Source organism: Xiphophorus couchianus, chromosome 13 (assembly GCF_001444195.1).
Source record: "Xiphophorus couchianus chromosome 13, X_couchianus-1.0, whole genome shotgun sequence".
Classification (NCBI taxonomy): Eukaryota; Metazoa; Chordata; class Actinopteri; order Cyprinodontiformes; family Poeciliidae; genus Xiphophorus; species Xiphophorus couchianus.
This window is the reverse complement of record NC_040240.1, coordinates 8,662,685-8,686,206: the sequence shown is the minus strand read 5'-3', so window position 1 is coordinate 8,686,206 and position 23,522 is coordinate 8,662,685. Positions and strand designations below refer to the sequence as shown.

The 23,522-nt window shown below is 40.3% G+C and overlaps 2 protein-coding genes across 4 annotated transcripts in view; one reads left to right on the top strand and one right to left on the bottom strand.

The window, feature by feature from the left end:
• The window catches only part of rftn1a (raftlin, lipid raft linker 1a), a 49,080-nt gene extending 32,676 nt beyond the window's left edge, over nt 1-16,404 (top strand). Inside the window, exons 3-11 of one of the 2 annotated variants that reach the window (XM_028036668.1) lie at nt 516-699; nt 4,322-4,430; nt 8,839-9,583; nt 9,689-9,892; nt 10,850-10,959; nt 12,412-12,515; nt 12,871-12,940; nt 13,023-13,058; nt 13,363-16,404. In XM_028036668.1, the coding sequence (XP_027892469.1) occupies nt 516-699; nt 4,322-4,430; nt 8,839-9,583; nt 9,689-9,892; nt 10,850-10,959; nt 12,412-12,515; nt 12,871-12,940; nt 13,023-13,058; nt 13,363-13,782 (1,982 nt within the window). In that variant the 3' untranslated portion in view covers nt 13,783-16,404. Of the gene's footprint in view, nt 1-515; nt 700-4,321; nt 4,431-8,838; nt 9,584-9,688; nt 9,893-10,849; nt 10,960-12,411; nt 12,516-12,870; nt 12,941-12,982; nt 13,059-13,362 lie in introns of both variants that reach the window. The other variant, XM_028036669.1, reaches the window with a different exon arrangement.
• Nucleotides 16,405-16,845: 441 nt separating this feature from the next.
• On the bottom strand, nt 16,846-22,652 carry oxnad1 (oxidoreductase NAD-binding domain containing 1). 2 transcript variants are annotated; one of them, XM_028036673.1, is made up of 8 exons: nt 22,482-22,652; nt 21,908-22,031; nt 20,793-20,859; nt 20,577-20,680; nt 19,556-19,697; nt 18,804-19,049; nt 17,882-17,990; nt 16,846-17,700 (listed from the first exon to the last, which is right to left on the bottom strand). In XM_028036673.1, exons 2-8 carry the CDS (start codon nt 22,015-22,017, stop codon nt 17,543-17,545), a joined length of 936 nt encoding a protein of 311 aa, XP_027892474.1. In that variant the 5' UTR covers nt 22,018-22,031; nt 22,482-22,652; the 3' UTR covers nt 16,846-17,542. The 2 variants fall into 2 exon arrangements, with proteins under 2 accessions (XP_027892474.1, XP_027892473.1); XM_028036672.1 differs by having other exon boundaries at nt 21,908-22,050; nt 22,482-22,651.
• Between the last annotated feature and the right edge of the window lie 870 nt (nt 22,653-23,522).

Genomic DNA, 23,522 nt, shown 5'->3' with positions numbered 1-23,522 from the left:
TCTGCACTCACAATTGCTTGCTGATACCACACACGTAAACAAACAAGCAGGGTGATAGCATTGTTTCCCGGCCTTTCTGTAGGATGGTGTCTGTTCGTGTCGGCATGAACGTATTAAACCCCGCTCTGCATTAATATGGATGGGCGAATGTTCAGATGAATCTCTGCAAGCCTGTGTTTTCCAAAAGCCAGACTGCCGGTGACAGTGAGGACACAGGCTCATAGCTCTGGTGTAATTGGTTTCAGATTTAGCGTGAAGATGCCATGTGTTGTTGTTCAGTGGGAATTATCATAATGAAACGTGCTCTCTCTTTGTTCCTTCATGCCTTTTGGCCCTTTTTTTCCCCGTTCTTCCCTCCTCCTATTCTCTGTTCCAGCTTTTTTGCCTCATCTTTTGTAAGTGTCACCATAATTGTTTTGACCATGCATATTTCCCATTAACCCTACTTGTCTAACCCTGTTGTTCCCCACCCTCCAACCCCCAAACTCTCCTCCTTCGACCCATTCTCCCTACAGAGGTGTCGGTGTCGTCTGTGCTCTGCCTATCATCGGTCAGAGAGCTGCCAGTTCAGGTCAGGGAACTGTACGCTCAGGGCTTTGTCCTGGTGGCAGTCCACCCCTTCGTCCACCCCTGCGGCCCTCGCCATGCTCACATCCAGCGCCAGCTCCACCGGGCCGTGTTGGTCCGAGAGACTCAAAGGTGAGAAGATCAAACGCATCTCTGTTTTGTTTGGGGTTTTTTCCCCCCCAGCATCATTACCACTTACGCTTAAGAAAGTGGTTTGAACTGTAAATATCACCACTGTGGGCTGATTAAGATAAATGAGATGATTAGCTTGCAGCCAGATTTAGCTAACAATTAGAGGGCGCCTGCTGGTGCGACTTCATTGTTTTGACACGAGAGCCAACAGAGACTCATTATCACAAGCCTCCTCACCTTCTTTTGTTAATGTAAAATTAATCGTGGGTGATTCAGCCTCTTAAAGTGGCTGGGTTTAGCTCCCTATCCCAATTCTTTCACTTATTTTTGTGTTGTGCACAACTGATAGCTACACTATATGGCACATGTGTCAAACTAAAGGCCCGGGGGCCAAATCCAGCCCGCCGTAACTTTTAATGTGGTCCTCTTAAACCTGGAATACGACCTTTAAGATAGCAGTTGTATGCGCAAGTATTATATCAATCAAATTAGAATAGTTTTCATTTGTATACTACCAAATTACCTCAGTGTGAAAAGATGTTTACTATTATTTACTTTTAAGAAGCAGTGGTGTGCAGAAAAAATTGCGGGGCAGGTGCTTAAGTATTAAAAAAAGGGCATCTAGTGTGGCACTTGAAAGGGCAGGAGCTCACCATCTAGTGTCTATCTGTGCACATCTCTGTTATGAAGTACTCATTGAGTGCATCATATTTTGACGGTTTAACAGGTTTCATCAAACCATTCCTCCATAACCGGCCCTTTGAGTACATCCATAACCTTGAATATTTCTTCTACAGTTTTTGTATATCAGCAGTTTGATTTTTGGGACGTATTCAACTCAAGTTTTTTTTTTTCCTAAGAATTAATCTAGCCTAGATTTTAAAAAAGTGCATAGAGGCAGAAAGATCTGCACAGGAAGTTGGGGTCTGCAGGTGTCAAGAACGGCTCTTGTGGTGGCGAGATGGAGTAAGGGTTCTGATTATAGTGAATTCAATAATGAAAAGACTGAGAAAAATAGACGAGGAATCGCAGGTGGAACACAAACTCACTTGGAATTTTATAGAAAAACTCTAGGGCACAAGGTTGATTGCTTGCTGCAAAACAGGTGAGTCTGATTAACTGACTGCAGCTGTGGGGAAATGAAGGAGCTAGAGATAACAGAGGGGATTGGCTGGGAAATGATACTAGATGAATATAGAAGGAAACCCAGGAATACAGCTGATTCTAACAAAAGAAAAGTCTACAGTTAAAATGTCTGATTGAGGAAAAAATTAGACAATGTGACCAATTCATAAATTGTTCAGGGAGGCTTCTAATGATGAAGGAGATGCGGGAAGTTCTCGATGGTATTGGCTGTATTGTACATGTGACAACACACTCCTTTATTTCCCATAGGTCTGAACTGATTAATAGAAGCTTTTTCTTCCAAAGAAAAAAAATCATATCTTGGCTAAAATCCCTCAAAACCTTATGGAAGGAGGCTACAATCAGATGAAACTAAACTTGAAATTTTAGACCACAATTCTGAATGTTGCAAAACTAGCACTGCACAGTACCTGATAGAACACCATAACCAGAGTAAAGCATGGTGGTGGTAGTATCATGTTCTTGGGAAAATAACCCCAGAACATGATGGGAGGCGCTGAAGTAAAGACTGAATGTTAACCCTGAATCTGAAGCTGCTTCAACAAACCACATGTTTGTTGAAGCAGCTTTAGAGTTGATTGGATCACAATAAATGGATAAATGCTGAAGAAAGTAGGAGAAGAAGTCTGGATTACTGCAATGCATGCAAGTCTTGCAGGGAATCAGCCAGTTTGTTTTGGCAGATTCAGTACAAACCTAGTTGTACTGAATCAACCTATAGTAACACTTCAGCATTTCAACCTGTTACAAACGGAGGAGAACACACAACTAGGATTGTGTGTTCCCTAGTTGGTATGCTAGCCTTCCTGGGATTTCATTTTAAAATTCATATTGAAGTCCTTTTTACATGTTTTTTATGTCTCTTAAAGGTTGTGCCCAGAAATTTAGCATATATGCATCCCTTCTTGTTCTCTCAGATCAGTGGATCAGATGCTCTTGATCATTCTAAAACACAATTCAAGTCGGGATGACAGAGGAGTTGCTGCTACAGGTACAAAACTTTGGAGCACGTTGGCACTCCAGATCAGTCAGACTCATTTTATTGATGTCTTTGGATCTAATTTGGGAACTTATTTTGACTTTTTGCTTTAGGTATCTCTATTATGCTACTGGGTTTTATTGCAATGGAATTTTCCATCATTTTAATGTCTTAACTTTATTTGTGATGATTCCAAAACTATGACGTCTAGATTACTTGCATTGATTTCCTCGCATGCAAACTCTTCCAATTGTGTGTATTATGTTTTAACAAAGCTTTTACGTTTGATATTCCTTAAACGTGTTGACCTTTTCCCTTCTGCATTTACTAAGACCCCTTCCAAAAACAAGTAGGTATAGAAGATGGATCGATGAGTGGATTTACTAAAACAACTTCCTGGTGTTTTCAAAACTTACTTAAAGAACTTATGAACTTCATTCCAGGCATGACAGATGCCATTGTAATAAAATCTGTAAAAAAGAAGACATCCCTGGTGATCAAAATGGGGATTTATACTTCGATTTTATGTTGTTTGTGTGATTTTCCTTTTACAATCAAAGGATCTAATGTGCTTGGTTAACAGCTTTGGACATTACTGTAAATTATGTTAATTTAAGTTGTATGCACACTCAAACACTCAGCACACAGATAGGTGCCAGGCTGCTCTTCTGATGCCCCTCCTGCCAAGCTGTCCTGCTGCTTCCTGGCACCTGTCACCGTGGAGACGGCTGATTGCATCACCAGAGCTTGCCAGAAGGGAACGGCGCACTGAAAGAGAGTCCATCTCTCCATCCTTTCATCTGTTTCCTTTTAGCGACCATCCCATACACAAACACACACACACGCACACACCTTTTTTTCCCCCTCTTTTGTCCTGATCACCCCTCTTTGTCCCCTTTACGCTGCCTTTTATCTCCCCGTCATCACCATCCCTTTCATCAAAACCATAAAAATGAAAGAGAGAGAGAGAAAAAAAAGCTAGCTCTACTGTTTCAAATCTAGCTGAGAATGTCACTCACGCCTCAGAGCACAAGATATTACTACGGCCTTCCCACTGACCTCAATCCAAATCTGAAGAGGCGTATCTGAATGCGCCTTTCATGATGGTGCCTTGCAGTGGGAGCAAAAGGAAATTTGGTTCTTTTTTTTCTGTCTAATAAGGTTTTTGTCCCCGTGGTAAATGGGTGCTCCCCTTAAATGGAAAATCCCCCTTCCATCAGATTTGACATTACATTTCTGCTGTGATCATTCTGGGTCAACAAGTGCTCGTGAACATGAGCACGCCTCCCAGAATCTCTAGAGCCAATCCCTCTGCCCCCCCATCCCTTATGAGTGTAATGGTACCGGCGATGTGCAGTAACTACTAAAGGAAGAGAGGAAAATGACACTAAGGCACTTTTTGGTCTGGTGCATCTTGACATTTTTGGGTCAATAAGACAGTATTTGACCTGAGCTAAATGACATATGACCATCTTCTTTTCATGTCTCGCCTCCCAGTCCAGAGAAAAGCCAGCTGAGGTGGGCGAGAAACCGTCTGGAGACGGAGGTCTGCGTGGCCAGTCAACAGGCTGCTGACCCGGAAGCCATCCAGAACTATGTTAAGAAGGTCAGTCCAAAGATGATTCATTTGGTTTTATGTTGTTTTCCTGTATTATGATAGTGATAAAAACATTTCTGAAACTTCAGACTATTACTATTATGTATATGGTTATTTCACGAAATGTTGATTTCTGAACTCTTCCTGAGTTAAAACATTAGTATTATTGTTTCTAAATGAACTTGTTTTCTTTGCATTAGATGAGGTCTGAAAGCGCTACATCTTTTCTTTGCTATTTTGACCATTTCTCCTTTTCTGCAAATAAATACTAAACTTTTGCTTGGAAGTTTGGAGACATGTTGTCAGCAGTTCATAGAATAAAAGAACAATGTTCATTTTACTCAAACATATATATACCTATGAAAAAATAATATCAGAGAAACTAATCATTTTAAGTGGTCTCTTTAATTTTTCCCGGAGCTGTATGTGCCACTGCTATCGAGTCTGTGTAAGTGCTATTGAAATGTAACTTATTAATGGAATTTGAATGACTTGCTAACCTCTGGATGCCGAATGCCTGGAGTGGCTCGAGTTGATGACAGCCTGACCTCATGTCTAATTAATTCATCTGATAATTATTTGAAAATTTAGGTCAAGTAAAAATCATAGCGCATCGAACTTTCATCACCACGTGGTCACAAGATTCCTGAGTATATGAGAGAATATGGTAAATTAAACAAGACAGTTGTGTCTTGGCTAAAGTAAATAGTTCTCCATTAAGAAATTCTCAAACTGATGTTTTTATGTCTGGGGAAAAAAGCATAAATCTGCCTTTTTATGCATTAAATAGAACATATAAACTTAAATCAAACTGAGCAAGAACAGAATAGCATATCCTGGGACTGTCTTCAGTGTGTTGCAGCTGGTAAATAATAAACGGTTGGACTAGTTGAAAAGGGAGATAAAACATCATGGTAGGTAAAGCGTCATTATTGGAGCAAATAGAGCTCTGACAAAGCCTTGAGTCATTTCTTTAAATTTAGCTTCTTCTTTTCTTTTTTTTTTTTTAAAGTGATGACGTTCAAGGTTTTTGAGACATTGTTTTCCAATCCTTTTACCAGGACATTTTTAGTTTTGCTTTTGGTTCATGTGAGCCACTCAAGCCTTTGATTCGTTTAAGCATAAAAAAGCCTCTTCTCGAGCACATGTACTTTTTTTTGTCACTACACAATTGATACAAAGAAGAGATTTTAAATTCCACTTTTAAATTGCAATTGAACCTTCCTTGAACTAACTAAAAAATTAGTTTTTCTTCTACTACTTCCATTTGACAAAATCCATAAGGGAGTTTTCTTTCAGCACCAAGTTGATTATCAAGGAGATATTTGTGGGGTTTGCAATATGTCTTTATTTTTAGTGGGGGCCAGGGATTATATCGGCAACGAGGACTGGAGGAAAACTTTTCCTCACACCCAGAAATCCTCAGAGATTGGTAGGTGACGACAAGTACTCACCCTGAGGTTATTTTAGTCAAAGTTGGTGAGGTTAGCTATTAATGGGCCTCATAAGGAGTTTCATAACTTATTCCTCACCTGATACATTTTATTTAAGATATCATCTATCAGTATATAAAAATTTCTCAATAAAGTACAGAATATTTAATGGGCTCTCGTGTTTTTTTCATATAACTTTAGTGTAAAAAAAGTGAAAGAATTGGCATTATTTCTGTTTTATTGGTGGCATATCTAAAAACGTGCTTGATGTGGATTTAATTATGAAGGAAAGAAGCAAATTTGTAACACATCTAGTACATTACTTCATGTCAATGAAGTAATTATGATGTTTTAAAATGTTATAGAAAGTGTTACTCTCTGTCACACCATTACAACCTTCCTTTGTCTGTTTCTGTAACTCATGATGACTTGACCAGCTTGGGCTGAGAGTTTGTTGATCTTTAAACAGTCTGAGTGCCCCCTTGTGGTTTAAATAAATATTATACAATTAAATAAAAAAAAAACAAACAAGAAAAAGTTGGTTTTCTTGCCTTGGCGACTCCTCCAGGCATTCAGCATGTGGATACGAGTGTATCTTTATCAGCACAGACCGAGCTCTGCATAGGATAGCATGAGGTTATTATTGTCATAAACTTGTGACATCAACATTTGCATTCCTGTGTATGGCATACAGAGTGTCTGAGTCGTGGCGCTTTTGCCAATGTTTTTGTGTCCAATACAGTCTGTCTAAGATGGAGATCTAATTATGTATGATAACGTATCAGATGTATAAAAAGTTTATGCTGAACTTTTAGCTGTGAGGTAGGCTATTATGAAGGGATATTAAGAAATAAACAAGTGAAAAATCTACCAAAACACGAAGAAATACTTTTTAAGACACCATAAACAAACACAAGTCAAAGTCTTTGGTGGAAACATGTAAAGAAAATAGGTGTAGCTCAACACTTTTGCACAGTCCCGTGTCTGGTGTTAAACTTCCTCTGCATCTCCACTCATGAATTCCCCGGCAGTCCTACATTGGGAAATGAAAATGTGCTCTATTGAATAGATTTGCATCTGAACACCCAGCGAGCACAAAGGAAAACCTGATTGGATGGAAATGCACATCACTGAGCATAATGTGATAGGCTCCGGCAGCGTGACATGAATAACCAATCAGATCGCAAGCTGCCAGTGAGAGTTTGTGATAAGAACCAAAGCAGACAGAGTAGAGGGTACATGGTTTGTGTGTGTGTTTTGAAATTCTATACTTCTGTTTTTTCCAGTACTAAGCCAGCCCTGGCCACTCTTAGCATCCCGCTGGACGTAATGATCAGATAAACTGGAGCTGATCTCTGTAAATTGTATCCGTGGGTGCTGGAGAAACCAGTTCAGAGTTGCAACCTGCGTGCATGGATGAGTGAAATGTCAAAAAGAGTGGGCGATAGGGGAAGATGTGCCTCATTATTGTTCCGCGGTAGTTCTGGAAATCTGATTTTCTCTCCCCTGTTAGGTCCGCCTGAAACTGTCAGCCCAAATATCAACTGACAATTAACCGCTCGAGCTCGGTTGGAGGGGGGTCAGCAAACACACGTGCCACATGAATGTGTACAGATAATGAGGTCCTTTTATGATTTGAATATTTGATCTTTCCAGTTGATTAGGTGGGCTGTTATTATGAAGAATACCCACCTTGCGTCTGTCAGCCTTTGTTTGTGTGTAAATTAGGCTTTGTTTGTCGGAATAAAAGGAGCCGACGCAGCAAATTCATTTGTGCCGCTGTAAAAAATGCCCTTTCACACACAGAAAAAACCCCCAATAAACAATGAATATTCACTATAAGCAAGTGAACAGTCAAACATCCAAATAAAAGCAGAGCAATCTATGAACAGGCAAACGCTTCTCTTGTTTCATTATAATGGACTTAACTATCCCAGTGTAACCAGTTCTGACAGTTCAATTATTATTACAGGAAATAAAATGGCTTCATACTTAAACAGCTCTTTTTTCTAATTATCTTTTAATTCGGTGGCTGATTTTTCCTTATTGACCATGGTAGAGCTTCAGTCAGAAAGTATGCTTGACATCAGTTGAATTTAAACTGTTGCATTCTGGGTACAGAGCATTTGCTGTACCTCATCACAGCACGGCCGGAAAACGTGAGGAGAGGAAACGGAACTCCTGCGGAAACAAGTCTTCACCCACTTCAAAATAAGAGCGTGAACATAAACGTCTATTTGACGAATTCTTAACAGTTTTAACTTCAACATGGAGGCTGAATTTTATTGAAATTTAATTCAACTGAAAATTTTGAATTTATCCGGAAACAATTATTTAGTGGAGGCTAAGTGTGCTAAATATTTTTCATGTGCTTAACTTGCTTGGCTGTTAGCGTATTAGCAGATGTGTATCAGCACAATGTTAGACCGTATCCAACAGCTTTAGATACTTCCCAGATGCATTCAATGACTACTTCTGATCAATAACACTTTTCAGGTCAGGGCCCATTTAAAAGTACTTAGGATGTTCTTTGCTATTTGAGAATATTGTGCAGGTAAAGCCAATTACAGTTGTATTAAATTGTGGTAAATTAATCTGAATAAAACAACTGACTAAATAAAAGCTCTATAAAAAGTGTGTATTGTTTTTTGTTGAATCTGTGATGTTATTTTATTTTTTTAAGAACTCATCTGTTCACCATTAACTTTGGCTGATTCTGGAGTCTTGACAGATTTGTCATTTATGAATCATCACAAATAAAGAAAGAGTCAGCCATTGCTGCCTTCAACAATAGATAACTGAGTCATTTGAGGAAAAATGGAATTAAATACCTGATAAATTACCGGAAATATTGGTTTTTGTAGACCAGGACAAGCAAGTGTCCCAATACAAAATCCTGAGGAACTCCTTTTATCAAAGGGAAAGACTCATAACATCTCCATATGCCAGATAATCTATTAATTATGTGTGTGTATGCTTTACAGATCCAGGATGTGGCAGAGCAAGGGGTGATGTTTGTGGGATTTCTACAACAGCCGGGAGGAGGGCCGTATTTTTTGGGACACTGGGACCCAGAGGAGCTGTCGTCCTTGCATTCAAGCCCGTCGCCAATACATCGGCAGCCTTTCAGCACCAATACGAGCCCAACGGAGCCAAACCTGAATGGTGAAGATGCTGATCTCTGCTGCTGCGAATCACAAGAGTTGGATTATGGGGCTGTGGAAAGTGTCAAACAGGATCAAAACTCCTCAGCGTCCAGAAAACCAAACTTCAGCCTCCTGAAGCACCCGGTAAACTCTCCTCATAACCCAGAAGAGCTTTGTGATCAAATAATAACCTCACAGATTGGTGCCAAGGACATCAATAAACCTCATAATCACATCAAACCTGAAGCTCACAACATGGCAGAAGTCCAGGGCAAACGGTCAAGTCTGAGCCTACCAGAAACAGCAGTCACAACGAGGCTGCCAGAGTGTAGATCACAAGAGACTAAACAGCACTTCACTGTATCCACAGAGAAACATCTTAATGTCTCCAAACAGAGAGAAAGGAGAGTTTCCAGCCCAGACAGCTGGCTCAGCTCTCCAGAGCTGGATCGTAACCATGACAGAAGATCTGACTCAACGCAGACAGATGGGCAAAGACGCGTGACAACACAGAACAACAATCACATCAGGCTGAAGAATTCTGGGAACGACACAGGTTCAAGCTCACCGCCGGCACAGGCTAGTAAGTAAGCAGAAGGTTGTTATTTTGTTCCCCAGTTCGACAAGCTCATCATCCGGGCTCACTCTCCACTTCATTTTTGCTGATTATTTGTCTGTGCGTCTGCAGGGATGCAGCTGTTTGCACTGTACAACCACACAGAAGAGCCCGACACGTCCCTGAGGTTCTACTCTCTCAGGGTGCCTCTTCACGTTCAAAAGGAGGCGGAGGCGATCACAGACGTTGATGCAAACTGGCTCGACCACATGACTCAGCACTTTAGCAGCGGGGCACAGCTCATTGATGGGTTTTTCCACCTCACAGACAACCATGGTTTGTCCGCCGTACTAAATATGTTTTTGAAACACTTTATGTCCATTGTTAAATCGAAGGTCAAGCAAAGTCGGCCACAGAAACCAGGGCTTGTTTTATACTAGGACATTTTTGCATCTCCTTAGCACAGATGAGTAAAATGCTTTGCTGAAGTGTTTATGCCCCTCGAAATCTTCTTTTTGTTATTTAACAACAACAAATCTATTAGGATTGATCGACCAACACAATTTGGTGAAACAACTGGAAATGGAAGGACAGTGAAATCTGAAATATGTTGCGTACACTTGTATTCAGAAAGTGTAGAAGTTCAGTCAACACTTTGTAGAACCACCTTTCACTGTGAATACAGCCACAAGATTATTTTTGGTTCGTCTCTGCCTGCTTTGCACCTCTAGAAACAGACTTTCTTTAACCATTTAACATTAAATCCCCTTTTTCACTTTTACAGATATGCTCCTTTCACATAAAATCCTGATGAGATGCATTGAAATTTGTGATTTTAATGTGACATCTTGAAAACATTCAAGAGGTGGGAATACTTTAGCAAGACACCGTGACTTCTGTGAATGCTGAAACCCAGTTCCAGATCAAAATGTTTCTTGTTGAGAGAATCAAGATATTGCTCTACAATCGTTGGCAGAATAAATCTTATTTCTGACTAGAGTTTATTGATTAAAATAGGAATCCCACACCATCTAAGTCTAACCCGAGAATTTGAAAGTCTGGCGAGATGAGAAAATCTTCTTAAATTCTTAAGATCCCTGCTGCGTGATGGATGACACGCATGCGGGACATCACCTCAAAGTCCACGACTTGTCTCACAAGTCGCTGCTCGGCTGCACACGAGTGAAGCAGGCTTAATCTAAAATGGACGAGGATGAAGAGCGAGAGAATGGAGAGGAGGCTCTGAATCGCTTACATGTGCCTGTGTTTGTCTGTGACTCTGCTTGTTTCCAGACAGTGGCGTTTCATCTGTGGACAGCGTTTTCATCTTCCAGAGCTCTGCGGAGGAGACCACAGACACCTCCTATGACGCCATCGTGGTTGAGCAGTGGACTGTTATAGATGTGAGTTTTCAATGTTGTTCCTGTGCCGTTTCGACTTGGGAGGGAAAGTTTTCCTATGTTCTGAGAAGAAGAAAAACAAGTATCCTGAAAAGTGCGCTTGATTCCTGAATCTCCCCCCTTTAATGCGCATTGTATAGTTTTGGTGAGAACTTTAAAATCATCTTTTTAAAATGACAAAAAAAATGGGTGCACAGTTTTGAGTCTGATCTGACATTTCTCAATCTGAATCTGGTAAGAAATATACATAGTGGCTCAACTGTATAGTGTTTGGATAGATGTTCCTTACCCACTTTTGCAGCCACTGCCAGCCCTCTGGCTTAGCTCTTTGTGGATACTTAATTAGGGCTGCACCGATAAGTAGGACCTGATTTTCTTAATGTTGGGAGATTGGCAATCAGACAACACATGCATGAAAAACCGATATTGTCTTCAAATCTAATCTATCTCTGCAATATTCTGCAAACCAGCTATGGTACCCCTTTGCCCAGTCATGAGAAAGACCTGATTGACAAACCCGCCCACCATGTTACGTCTGCGGTTAATAATTGTCACCCCACTGTTGCCAGCTTAGCGACTCTTTTTAGCAACTTTTCAGACAAAAAAAAATATCGGCCAAAATCTAAATCAGCAGGTTGGGCTTTTTAAAGATTAGCGATCAGCCAGAAAACTGCAATCGGTGCATAATTATATTTAATTGCTCTTATTTAAAATTGTGGAATCCAACGTTGTAGACAGGGTTGATGTCAGATCCATCACAGAAGCTTCATAGACTGCTTTTTATTTTCAAAAAACTAGTTTTAAAATGCTTTTGGGATCACGGTCCTATTGAAACACCCAGTTGTGTCCACTTTTAAACTCAGCACTTTAGCAGTCCACTCTATTTGCTGTTTTGAAATTCTGAACAACTTCCAATTTATTATCCCATCCACTACTATTGGCAACAAAAGACCCTCAGCATGATGCTGCCTCCACCATTCTTGACAGTTGGTGTAGTGTTCTCCAAACTGAAAGCCTCTCTTTGACTCCTTCACAAATGTCTTGGACAAATAGTTCCTCTGACGATAAAACGGGACATTTGGAATAATCCATGTGGGGTGAGGCAGGTTTCAGTCGAGGTGCAAGGTATTTATTTTGGTGAGGTGCCTCAATTCAGGGTGATGTTGAACCCGCTACACTGGTCAGGGATTCTGGTGTGCCAGAAGCTCCTAGTATATGATGGGTTCTTGGGTTGCTCTTGAACCCTTTTTTTTTGATTGACAGTGAGTCTGATTAATTGAACTTGACCCCAGAAATGCTATATTTTGTATCCAATTATTGTTTTCATGAATCGTTGAGTCTCTTTTGTACAATGACATTTTTACACTCATAATGACAATGCAAATTTCTGAGCATTCATGTAATGTAAGTATTTACATCTTGTACACATTTGAATGATTTTTTTCCCCCTTCCAGGGCGTTGTGGTGAAGACTGATTACATCCCGCTGCTCCAGTCCTTAGCTCCATATGGATGGAGACTGATGTGTGTGCTGCCAACACCCATTGTCAGAACAAACAGGTACCAAAGCCCTCTGAAATTCTAAGTAAAGATAACACTTGATTTGTTTAAAATATTCACCCTTTCATCCCGCTGACAAAAGTCTCCTAAACTTAGCCGGGTCTAATTACGGCTTTGCTCGATTGTTGATCCTTCTCGCCGAACACCTTGTCGTTCTCGTTCCTTTTGGGAGCAGGACTGACACTGGAAGTCGGATATGAAGGACAGATGGCTCCAGATCTGACAAATCCTGATCATATGCTCGTCTCGACATGAAAAAGCTTTTGAAATCTGTTGCCTCTGTGAACAAACAAGCAAAAAAAAAAAAAAAAAAGCCATCGCTGAACCGCTTTTGTTTTTTAACCTGTCACTTTAGAAACCGCAGGCAGCAGAGCCTGGATTTCAGCTCACGCGGCGCTAATGCAAGCTCCCTGAATTATAATACGGTGGGTGGCGTTGATTAAAGGGCTGCTCTTCTCTTTTCGCAGTGATGGAAGTTTGTCGACTAAGCAAATCCTTTTCCTTCAGAGACCCATTTTGCAACGCAGGAGAAAAGACTTCAAGGTTCGTCTTCTGTCTTTGCAACAAATCTGTCACTTGTCTCTGTTGCGCCTTGAGGGTGAGTGACTTTGTCACAGGAGGTAAAATAAAAAAAAGGTATGTTTCTAAATATGGGATGTACAGCGACTGTAAAACCCACTTAGAAAACGTCTAATAATAGGCAGGTAGTTGGCCTCAAACTGTACAGGAAAGAGGCATCAGTGAACAAGGCTTTGTTGTGGTTTGTCAGGCGTCTGGGGGGGGGGAGCGAAAGAAAAGACGTGGCACAAAGCAGGAAACCATCTCAAACACGTCCGTTTGATTTCAGATGCTGAACCTCAGAGGTCGCAGCAAGGCAAAGAAACACTCAGCCGGGGAGGCTCTAGACGAGCAAGAGAACAAGTCCCTCGTGATAGAGACTGAGATGGACAGGCTGAGGATCAACGAAGAGGAAGAGGAGGTAGAGGCGGAGGGGAGGAAGAGAGGGGACAGCGGAAGGAGCCAAAGAGCGGGCCTTCAGAAGAGCGGAGACGGGGCGCAGCATCAAAAGGCCTTCTCCCTTCTGCTGGAGCGCAGGGCTTCTGTCGAATATCAAGAGGAGGAAACCAATGTCGACGCCATCCCACTGCCCAGGCTGGAGAAGGTGGTGAGGTGGACGGATTTCTGTCCGGGTGACGTGAGGGGGATGAAGGAAAAGGTCAGGGTGGAGGAGCGCATCAAACAGCAGCTGTTCTCCGGCGTTTGTTGACGCGTCTGCAATCGGAGAGAAGGAAAAGCTTTTAAACATTCAGTTTGAATTCCAGTTTGAAGAACTAATCTGGAGAAAAGCATATACAGTGCTGTGAAAAAGTATTTGTCCACTTGGAAGTTCTCCAACAAAGTGAAACCATAAGAAATGTGAAATGGGTAAATACCTTTTTGGAGAACTTTGGTACATTTTTCTTGTGTTCATTTGGTAAAGGTGCGCTGTAGAGTTTCCTGCTTTGTTTTGTTGACTGTTTTTGTAAAAATTGTTAGAAATGTACAGCGCGGTACAGCTTCTCCTGCCAATGCCTTAAGTAGGACATATGTTTGGGGATTTTTTTTTTTTTTACATTTGTTATCTATTTCTGGCTAATGCGACATCAATTTGCCCTATTGCCGACCACTTCACATCTGTAAACCAACCAGCTAGTATCCATGTCCTTAGTCAATCCATAGCAGTTTCTTCTTCTGGTATTTAAATATTTTGATGAATTATGGAGACAAATAATCACATCACAAAACCCTTGAATTTCTCATAGAAACTAGTTTATTTACAAATTATTTTCTGAAGAAATAGATTATTTATTAGTGTGACTTGTGGGTGGTAAAAAAAAAAAATTAAAATAATAAAAATCAACCAGCGGCAACACAGTTGGGGACAAAAAGATCCAAATTGCAAAATGGCAAAGGGCCAAAATGACCCCCATGAGGAACTCCTGAAGGACTGCAGGTGACCTTTGCCCCTTTTCACCAGCTGTTTCTAAAGCTGCTATGAAAATAATTTGTTTTGTAAATAAAGAGTGAGTTTCTTAGTTGTAGTCCAGGTTGTAATCATCATATGCGGTGAAAGGTAAACGTTTTCTCATTTTGGAGGGGGAGTTTGAAGTTTACTCACAGTACAAATAAATGTAAATAAATGTAAATTTATTTGTACTGTGTCTTGCAAACGTATTGTCGCTTTTTGAGCATTGTCATATTTTTTTACTTTTACAATCTTATACTTGGATTTATATTTTCAGTAACGGTCACAAAGCTGCATGCCACTGTTAAGTGGAAAGAAAATGCGACTTGGTTTCCAAAGGTTTTTAAACACAAAAAACAAAATGTGCGCTGTGCGTTTCTTTTCAGCTTTTCTGCTTAATACTTTGTAGAATCACCTTTCACTGCACATAAAGTGGCAGGACTGATGCCACTGATGGACTGATGGGGGTATAGAGCTACTAAATTTACACATCTAAAGACTGAAATGCTGCCTCTACTATGTTTTGCCATGGCGTGTCCAGTGCTTTATGAATGCAAGTTAAAAAGTTTAATTTTGGCGTTCCAATCATCTTCCACAGTTTTACACAAGCCAAACTTCTTATGACTTTGTTTTAACAATGGCTTTCTTTTGGCTACACTTCCATACACCCCTTCCCCTACAGTCTTCACAACAGGTGGATTTATTCTGACATCAAGTTACACACAAGTGGAAGCTGTTTAGTAATATGAAACAGCTTGATTACACTGGATTTTAACTGAAGTGCAAAAAGTAAAATAATCCAAATTTCCACCACAGTTTTTAGATTATTGCAGAACAAGTTTATTTTCTTTCCACTTGACATTACTCACTATTTCCTGTGTTCATCTGTCATCAATGGTAACAAAATGCATTGAAGTTTCTGTTGCGTGACAAAATATGCATAAGTTCCAAATTGGAGTTTTACAGACATCTATTGAAAAGACGCTTCAATAGATGTGTTGACTAGGAAAGCAAGTAATCCATGTTCCTAAGCGTATTTGAAATCCGCAGCAGCAAATTCACAGCCTGTTTAAAGAGGCTCTCAGTAACAGTACAATATCATCACTGCAAAGATCAAACAAACCTTTCTATAAGAGAGCAATGAAATCACAAGACAGCAGAGGTAGATGATGATGGCAGCGAAATGAGAAATCATTACAACATTAGGTCAGGTGAAAAACAAATTCCAGGAAGTAGACCGGTCCCTGTCAAATCAAAAGCAAAACAGAAACCTTCTCGTACTTCAAAAACCGGCCAAACAAGTCTTTAGATTAGTCATCGCTGAAGTAAACAGTAGAGGCAGATAAACTAAACAGGAAAGGTTTGGAGCAAGTCAAATTCATTCTTTGTCCATTTGATGTTTCAGATGGATAAGAGCTCATCGGATATGAATTTAAAATGAATATTTCAGTCATACTTACGGGAACTGAGATAAGATCAGCTTAGTTGTAGATTCACTGCTTTACAGTTCTACAATTTGGAAAAAGTGCTGCCTTTCATCAAGTGGAAAGATCTTCCAACTCTAAACTCAAAATTTAGACCAATTACCAGCATATGCATTATCCAACTCCAAAAAACTAAGTGATAACATGACAAGAGGAATATCAATATCAAATATCCACGTGATTCTTGTAGTATTTTAAAAGGTGCAACCTTTCGTGTGCTTTGCCGTTTTTCTCAAAAGCTGAAGGCAATAGAAAAGTTTTATTTGCAATAAATGACCCAAGAATGTGTTATTTAGAAATGAGCTCTTTATTTGTTTCCTGGACTACCTGTGAAGTGTGTGAGCGGTGTAACAGTTAGGTCTTGGTTTAACAAGAAGGTCAATAAAGTGTTTGAAGCCCAGACTGCCTCAAAGTTAGCTCTTATTCTTTTTTTTCTTCTTTTCTCCATTTCACTTCCGTGTTATCGTCGTGAACGGGGGAACATTACAACCCTCGCTGACAAACGGCAGCGAGAGGCTCGCCGCCGTCTCTGAGGGACGCTCGGTGATCCGTGCCAATCAGAGACCACCTGGAGGTTCCATTACAGAGCGCCGCGGGACGCTCAACCTGCCCTGGGATGGAAAACTGTTTGCTGATGTGGAAGATGTGTGAGAAAAGAGACTGCTCAGATGATGAGCACCGTGGGAGGGTGTGTGTGTGAGAGAGAGGAAAATAGTACAGTGGTGGCCAAACATGTGAGAGATTGTCAAGTTTTCACTTGATGTTGGGAAAGAAAAAGATGTGAGGTGTAATTACTCTCATGGAAGGGAAAAAACAAGCACATCAGCCACATTTTTTCCTCTTGCAAATGAAGTTATTCTTTTTGGCACGTAAACACAAAGTTTACATTTTTGCTGCTTTGTTTTGAGGTCTCAATAAATGGCTTCAATAAGTGTGAAGCCAAAGTGAACAAGCTTGGTGGCAAATTCTGAAAATCCCACAACAATTCAATTTACACAAGTTCGATCATTTTCAAATTGACCTAGAGCGGATTCCAGCACACAACAGGAAAGCTGCTGTTTTATTTGGCATCAAATATAAGATCTTCATGCAATATTATACTGATGGACGACTGCACACAGCTGGAAGGCTATAAAAAAAATGTTGTGAGCTCTTAATATTTCTATAACAGAAATCGGAATTGGTTAAAAACAGCATCAACACAAAGATGGGAAATTGGGCACAAATCTGTGACCGGTGCATCTTTAAAATACATTTCAGTATGAAACATATTCCCAAACTAAACTTTGCAAGGATTTTGTTGCAAATCGTACAAATCTTACTCTCAACTTAAATTAGTATTTGCTACCAATCTGTACAGAATCTTGACATTTAAAGTCAAAGATATTTTCCTGACTGTAATTCAGAAAAAAAAAGATATATATATATATATGTATATATATTTGATCCAGTTCGCAGTTCATGGATGGTGTCATAGACCTTCAATGTGTAGAGAGGCATTTCCTCCCTTTGAAGACCACCAAAAGTTACAACTTCTCCTACCACCACTTCTCAAACAGGATCCTGTCCTTTGGGAGGCCGAGGTCCATGAGGGTTTTTGAAATCGCCTCTATCATTGGCGGCGGTCCGCATAAGTAACACAAAGTCCTTTGCGGGTCCAGGTTCGCCTGCAACTCCTCCGCTGTGATTCTCCCACCTGAGGAGACACGGGGGAGCAAAGGCATTAATTAAGACGCCGAGGCTCGTCTGCGCAGCTTTGATAGAGCCGGCTTCACGTGATGAAACAGATAAATCAAAAGAAAGGCAGACTGCGGAGGAATGCGACAGTCGATCAATCATCCCGGCTAAACGAGGAAACGGTTCTGTGTGCAGATTACTTTTGACGAATGGCTGAAGGTGCGGCTCGACTCCTGCCCTCTGTTGCGTGACGTGAAAGTTGCAGGTGAACTTGTTGGGAAACTCCCCACATTTCTCAATGATGGAGCTCTGGAAGACAGAATAAGAAAAAAGAAAACCAACAAGTCAGGTTGTGACAGGTCGATGGTTATTGAACCTTTCCAGATTTTGTCACATTAAGGGTTGAAACAATTAATCAAATTACTCGTGGCGAATCGATTATTCAAATAATAGTCTAATTTAGTAACTGATTAATTGTTGACTAGAGTATACAGACACAGAAAAGGCCATTTGCTGAAAGCACACAGAGCAGTAATTCAGTCAAAACTGTAGGAAAAATATACATTTTGGACGTAAGATAAAAATACACCATTGTCTCTGAACATGTTCTACCCAGAACTTCTCAAGTGGCATAGCTGTAGCTTCACTTGGTTCAAATTCTTTAACAGAGATCTCATATTAAGCACATTTTACTATCCAATTATTAATCTAAAAAATAATAATTGCATCAGCCTTTCACTTTATTGACGTTTAGCAGAAACAAGTGAGCTTTTCACATGTTGATGCCAGAAATATATATTTTTTAGCTACAGATGCATCCTTTGCTACAAAGGTTTTAGGCTAAAAATATTTTATTTTCATATTTAAAAAAGGAATATAATTGTTTGTATATTTTGAATGTGTTTCTAAAAATTGCATAAAAAAGGCATAAGTGGTTAACAGAATAATCTGCAGAACGTGCCACATTTTTTATCCAATTAATCGACAGTCTAATCGGCCGATTAATCGATTACTACAATAATCGATTCATCAGAAACCTTAATGTGACACACATTATCATGTTTGCACCTGCAACAGAAATTATTCCAAGCATTCTCACTCTAAATGAAAAACATAATGAACCTCGAAGAGCAGCTCCTGAGTGTTCTTGGCGCTGTAGCAGAGGTGGGCAGAGCCGATGTTGAAGTGCCGACCAGCAGAGGACTGGTTGAGCTGCAGCAGATCTGAGGTGTGCAGCAGAATAGAGTACAGCGGATTGATCCCGACACCGCCGGCAACCAGCAGCAAATCCACAGCTGGACCTGAGGGCAGCGGGTCGAAGTAGAAGTCTCCGCCGACACGCATGGCCACACGGGAGCCTACTGCACACTGGCAGAAGAGACGAGACGACAAAACTGTTCCAGAAAAATGGAGGAAGACTGACTTAATAATAAAGAGAACACAACAAAATGCACCGGTTTCCTCACTTCAAGTGTTGTTTTTCTTCATGTGCTCTATTCTAAATGATAACGCATTCTTTCTCAAGCTACTATACCGGTGCCTAACTGTTCCTGGAGAACGATATCAAAGAAAAGGATCAAATCGTGCCAGAGCAGAGAGATGTACGTCTCTGAACGCTCAAATGAACGCCGCTGTTCCTCAGATTTTTCTGTAATAAGACCGTTTTTATCACGAGACTACATTAAACCCACATGAATATGGAATATGGAAAGGGAAAGTGAAAGATGAAGGCAAACATAACATAGACTTAAAGAACGACTAAAAGGCAAATTCATATTTTATTCAGAGGGGAAAAATAAACACTCATTGCCTCCCCTGTTAGCACTTTTTACAATCCTTTGTCCCCTCCTTTTCAGTCTTCTCCCCTCACTCACCACAGTGTGGACCCAGTGTGCTGGGGGATGTTTCGCGTACTTGATAGCCAGTTCGACCACACCCTCCCTCTGCAACAGACCCGGGCTGGAGCACATGGAGAAACCTCCCACCTTCTCCACACCAGGGATGAAGAAATCCACCCTGCACCAGGAAACAGCACAATGCAAAATATAAACCCCAAACGATCGGTGAAAACTGATAACTCAAGTCAATCTTGAAGTGGTGAAAACGTGTTGAACTGCGGGTCAGAGGCTGAATGAAGGTAGAGCGTCGCCCTCTGACCTCGGCGACAAGAGTGGCCTGTTCCAGAACACCCACAGAATGAAATCGAAGCAGAAGCGCAGCTGCCTGCTAGCAACTGTGTTCCAACTGCAGCACGTTTGTTTGCCACAAAGCACAGCCACATGTGCAGCCAACGTTAAACAGCTGGACTAATGTTTCAGCAGCACAATGATCCACTGTTACGTTAGAGAAAGATAAAGGAGCCACATATGAAGGGCCTGTTGTAGCAAGGTAGTCATGTCCTCTTTAAAAAAATGACATATTTACAGCCACTTAAAGCAGTTCGACTGGTTGCCTAGCGCGCTGTCCACTGATTAAAACTATCAGACGCAACAACAAAAATAAAGGCCTGCTTTCATTAGAAAACCTATTTTCATTACGTTGAGTCTAAAATGTCTAATGTTACTAAATGGATATCTTTCATACATCTGTATAGTATGTAAAGTTCTGTCAATATTGAAAGCTTGAATCTCAAGTGGTTGAATCTGACCGAATGCTGCCACTAGGTGGTGGCTCTGAGTACTGCAGATTAAAAAAAAAGGATTTACAGACCGCTGTGGTTGGTAACATATGACTATAACAGATTTGTATTTTTAAAATGCTTTCTATATTTTGGAAACATGCAAAGTCAACAAGAATTAACACAAAATAATTCGTCCAGTTAACTGAGCCCATAAATCAGTGATCCGGGGAAGATCTTCATGCTTATATAGGGGTGTAAACAGAGTGTGTTCTCACCACTGTCCTGCTTTGAAGCTGAAGTCTGGGTGCACGGCTATCCTCAGTCTTTTTACTGTTTCCGATTCGGTCACAATTCCACAGACTTGGGCGGGATACAGTGCCTACATCAGGCATCCGAACAAACAGACAAAAAAAATAAAAACACGTCAATAAATGAGGAAGGGCTAGCTTTTTACTACAAATTCCCATTGCTGTTTTCAAAGCAGAGCTTACATTCTGTCTGTAGTTGCTCGCCGTCCTCTCTAAGTGGTCCGTTTGTTTTTTGGAGGACATATTTCTTCTGATAAAGATTAAATAGAAGTTAGAAAATAGTTTGTGCAAAGAGCCTGGAGCTATACAGGGAGCACTGGTATATAAAAAAAGAGACATGGAGTTTGACCTCAATGTCAATAAAGGACAATACACTAAGCAGGAAAGCGCACACAAAGTACACCAAATTATTTCAAGATTTTATGTACACAAATGGAGACGAGCTAAGCGCTAACACTACTTTTCAATCATATAATTTATTATTGCTATAACACTAAATATATGTCATACAGGAAAAATGTGAGGTGAAGTGGCCAATTCAACGAAACTCACTTTAGATATACCTTGTTACCTATAGAACAAAATGCCAATCAGTTTTTTTGTTGCTTTTCTATTTAATTTTGAAAAATGATCTAATCTAGATTAAATCTACCCTCCAAAAAGCAAGATTCAGTGTCTCTCCACTCCTCCTGTACTTTCTAGGACCAATATTAATTCCAAATTAAATAAAAATGATCTTCCATCTAAAAAAAAAAGAAACAATGCTGTTTTTAGTCCAGGCAAGGTGCCTCTGACATCCATGATTTTGGAAGAGACCATGTCTTGTGAGTCACAACCATCTGAAGGCTGCAGCAAACTCTGTTGTTTCTGCTTTATTTTCTGCCAGTTTTTCCTTCCACTCAATTTGCATAAACATGCTGGGATATGGCACTCTGTAAACCGTCAGCTTGGTTGGCAAACACATTTTAGTGGCTTACCCACCAAGTCAAGTCTCCCCCATGATTGTTATGCCTTTAAATATCTGTATTAGTAGTAATTTTTATATGTATTCTAATTTTCAGAGCAACTGAATTTAACTAGTTGTAGCCTATGCTCATCAACATTAACATAAATGCTTAAAATAGTCAGGCTACATAAAAACTCCTCCATCTTTTGAATTTAATTCATGAAATACGCATTTGAATGACATTGTCATACTGGAGGTATTTGTGTATTCATCTTTCTAGTGACTAAAGGTTATTAGCAAAGGGATCCCCACTGAATTTCAGCCAAACCAAACCAGAGCAGCGCAGACTCACCTGTTTGAGGATCCGGGGCCCAGCAGCCGCCTGCACAGCGGCGCAGCAGCAGGACTCTGCCGGGCGAAGCGTCGAGCAGCGGTGCAAATTAACCCGCAGGGGGCGCTCATCGCTACTCGGCTTCCTGTCAGAACAGACAACATCTGGAAAAAGCCGAAAACTGTCAAAACTGCTGAGTCACACATTAGCGGTGTTATAGTAAACCGTTTTCATTTTGCAGTCGTTTGGGTTTCATTTGAGGCGCTGATTATGAAATCTACAAGTTTTAAACGGAAGCAAAGGCTACCTACAATAAGACAAACTGCCTTAAAATATATTGCTTTTAGTCTAAAATAGTACTAGCAGTCAGCCGATGCCCCTTTCACATTACCCGGATGTAAGAACAATAACAAAATGTTTACTTTTAAACCTGAAAAAATGGTAGGAAAACATCATTCTGTACTATTGAGATAAATCTAAACGGAGTTTGGCGTGACCTCTTTGGAGTAAGCTAACCAGCTAAAGCTGCATTAAAGCAGGGTTTTTATTCCGCTTTGTTGTGTCGGGTGGACAGAAGCTTGGTTAATTTTCTTACCTAAACGACGCCAAACCGCATTTCACACAAATTCAGGTCATGTATTTCTCCCCTTCAACAGTAATAACCTTCGACATGTTAGAATTACATGACACAAGTTTCAATGGGAAAGCTCACTTCTTCGGTGCGTTGAAACACCTGGCATTGAGTTTATCAGCGCCCTCCTCTGGCCGAATGGCGTGTTGTATTTGTGACTTTACTGTGTGGCGAGGTAGAATCTGAGATTCATTTTATGCCATACTGAAACAAATGTCAGTCCAAGCTGAGATAGTGGCACAAATACAGACAGATTAACATTTGAAGGAGTATATTTAGGTGGTTTCCATTTACATTCAGTTAAAACCAATTCAGTTCACACATCTGTGTGCCATACAAGAAAAACATCTTCGATTACTATCTTATTAAATAAAATCAATTACATGGTGAGAATTGACTACAATATAATCAAATAGCCAGATTCTGATCCAGTTCAATTCAGTCCAAACTATAACAAAGTACAAGCAGATGTATGTGATCATTAAAATCCAAGTAGTAAATCACTTATCTAAGAGACCAAGAAGAGGTTTATGGAGGATTGTAGCTCTCCATGGAGAAACTGTAGCATTTCAGTAGCTTTCAGTTCATTGTTCAGCGAGTGAAACCTGATATGTTCCTGTTTTGTTGCACTGGGTCTTTCCCTGACATAAAAAGCGGCTGCTGTCATCAAAAGCATTCAAAACGTCTATTGTATATTCCCAGTACAGCACTTTTCGACGACCAGACCAGCTTGGTTTGTATTGTTATCACCGTGGAAATATTTATTATTTCTCTTTAGAATATCTGTAAACATGTAGAGAAAACACTGGGATATATGGGTTAAAAATGTAATGCTCATGAGTGAATAAGTAGCACACTGAGAGCATTTCTTCAGGGTGTTCATTTTTAAAAAGTCAATTTGTGTATTTTTGTGAACTTCAGACAAGTTTTCATCTCCCAGCTGACACCCCACTGGAAAATTATTACATAGATCCCTCTAAGGAGTACGTTTGATGATTCTCTGCT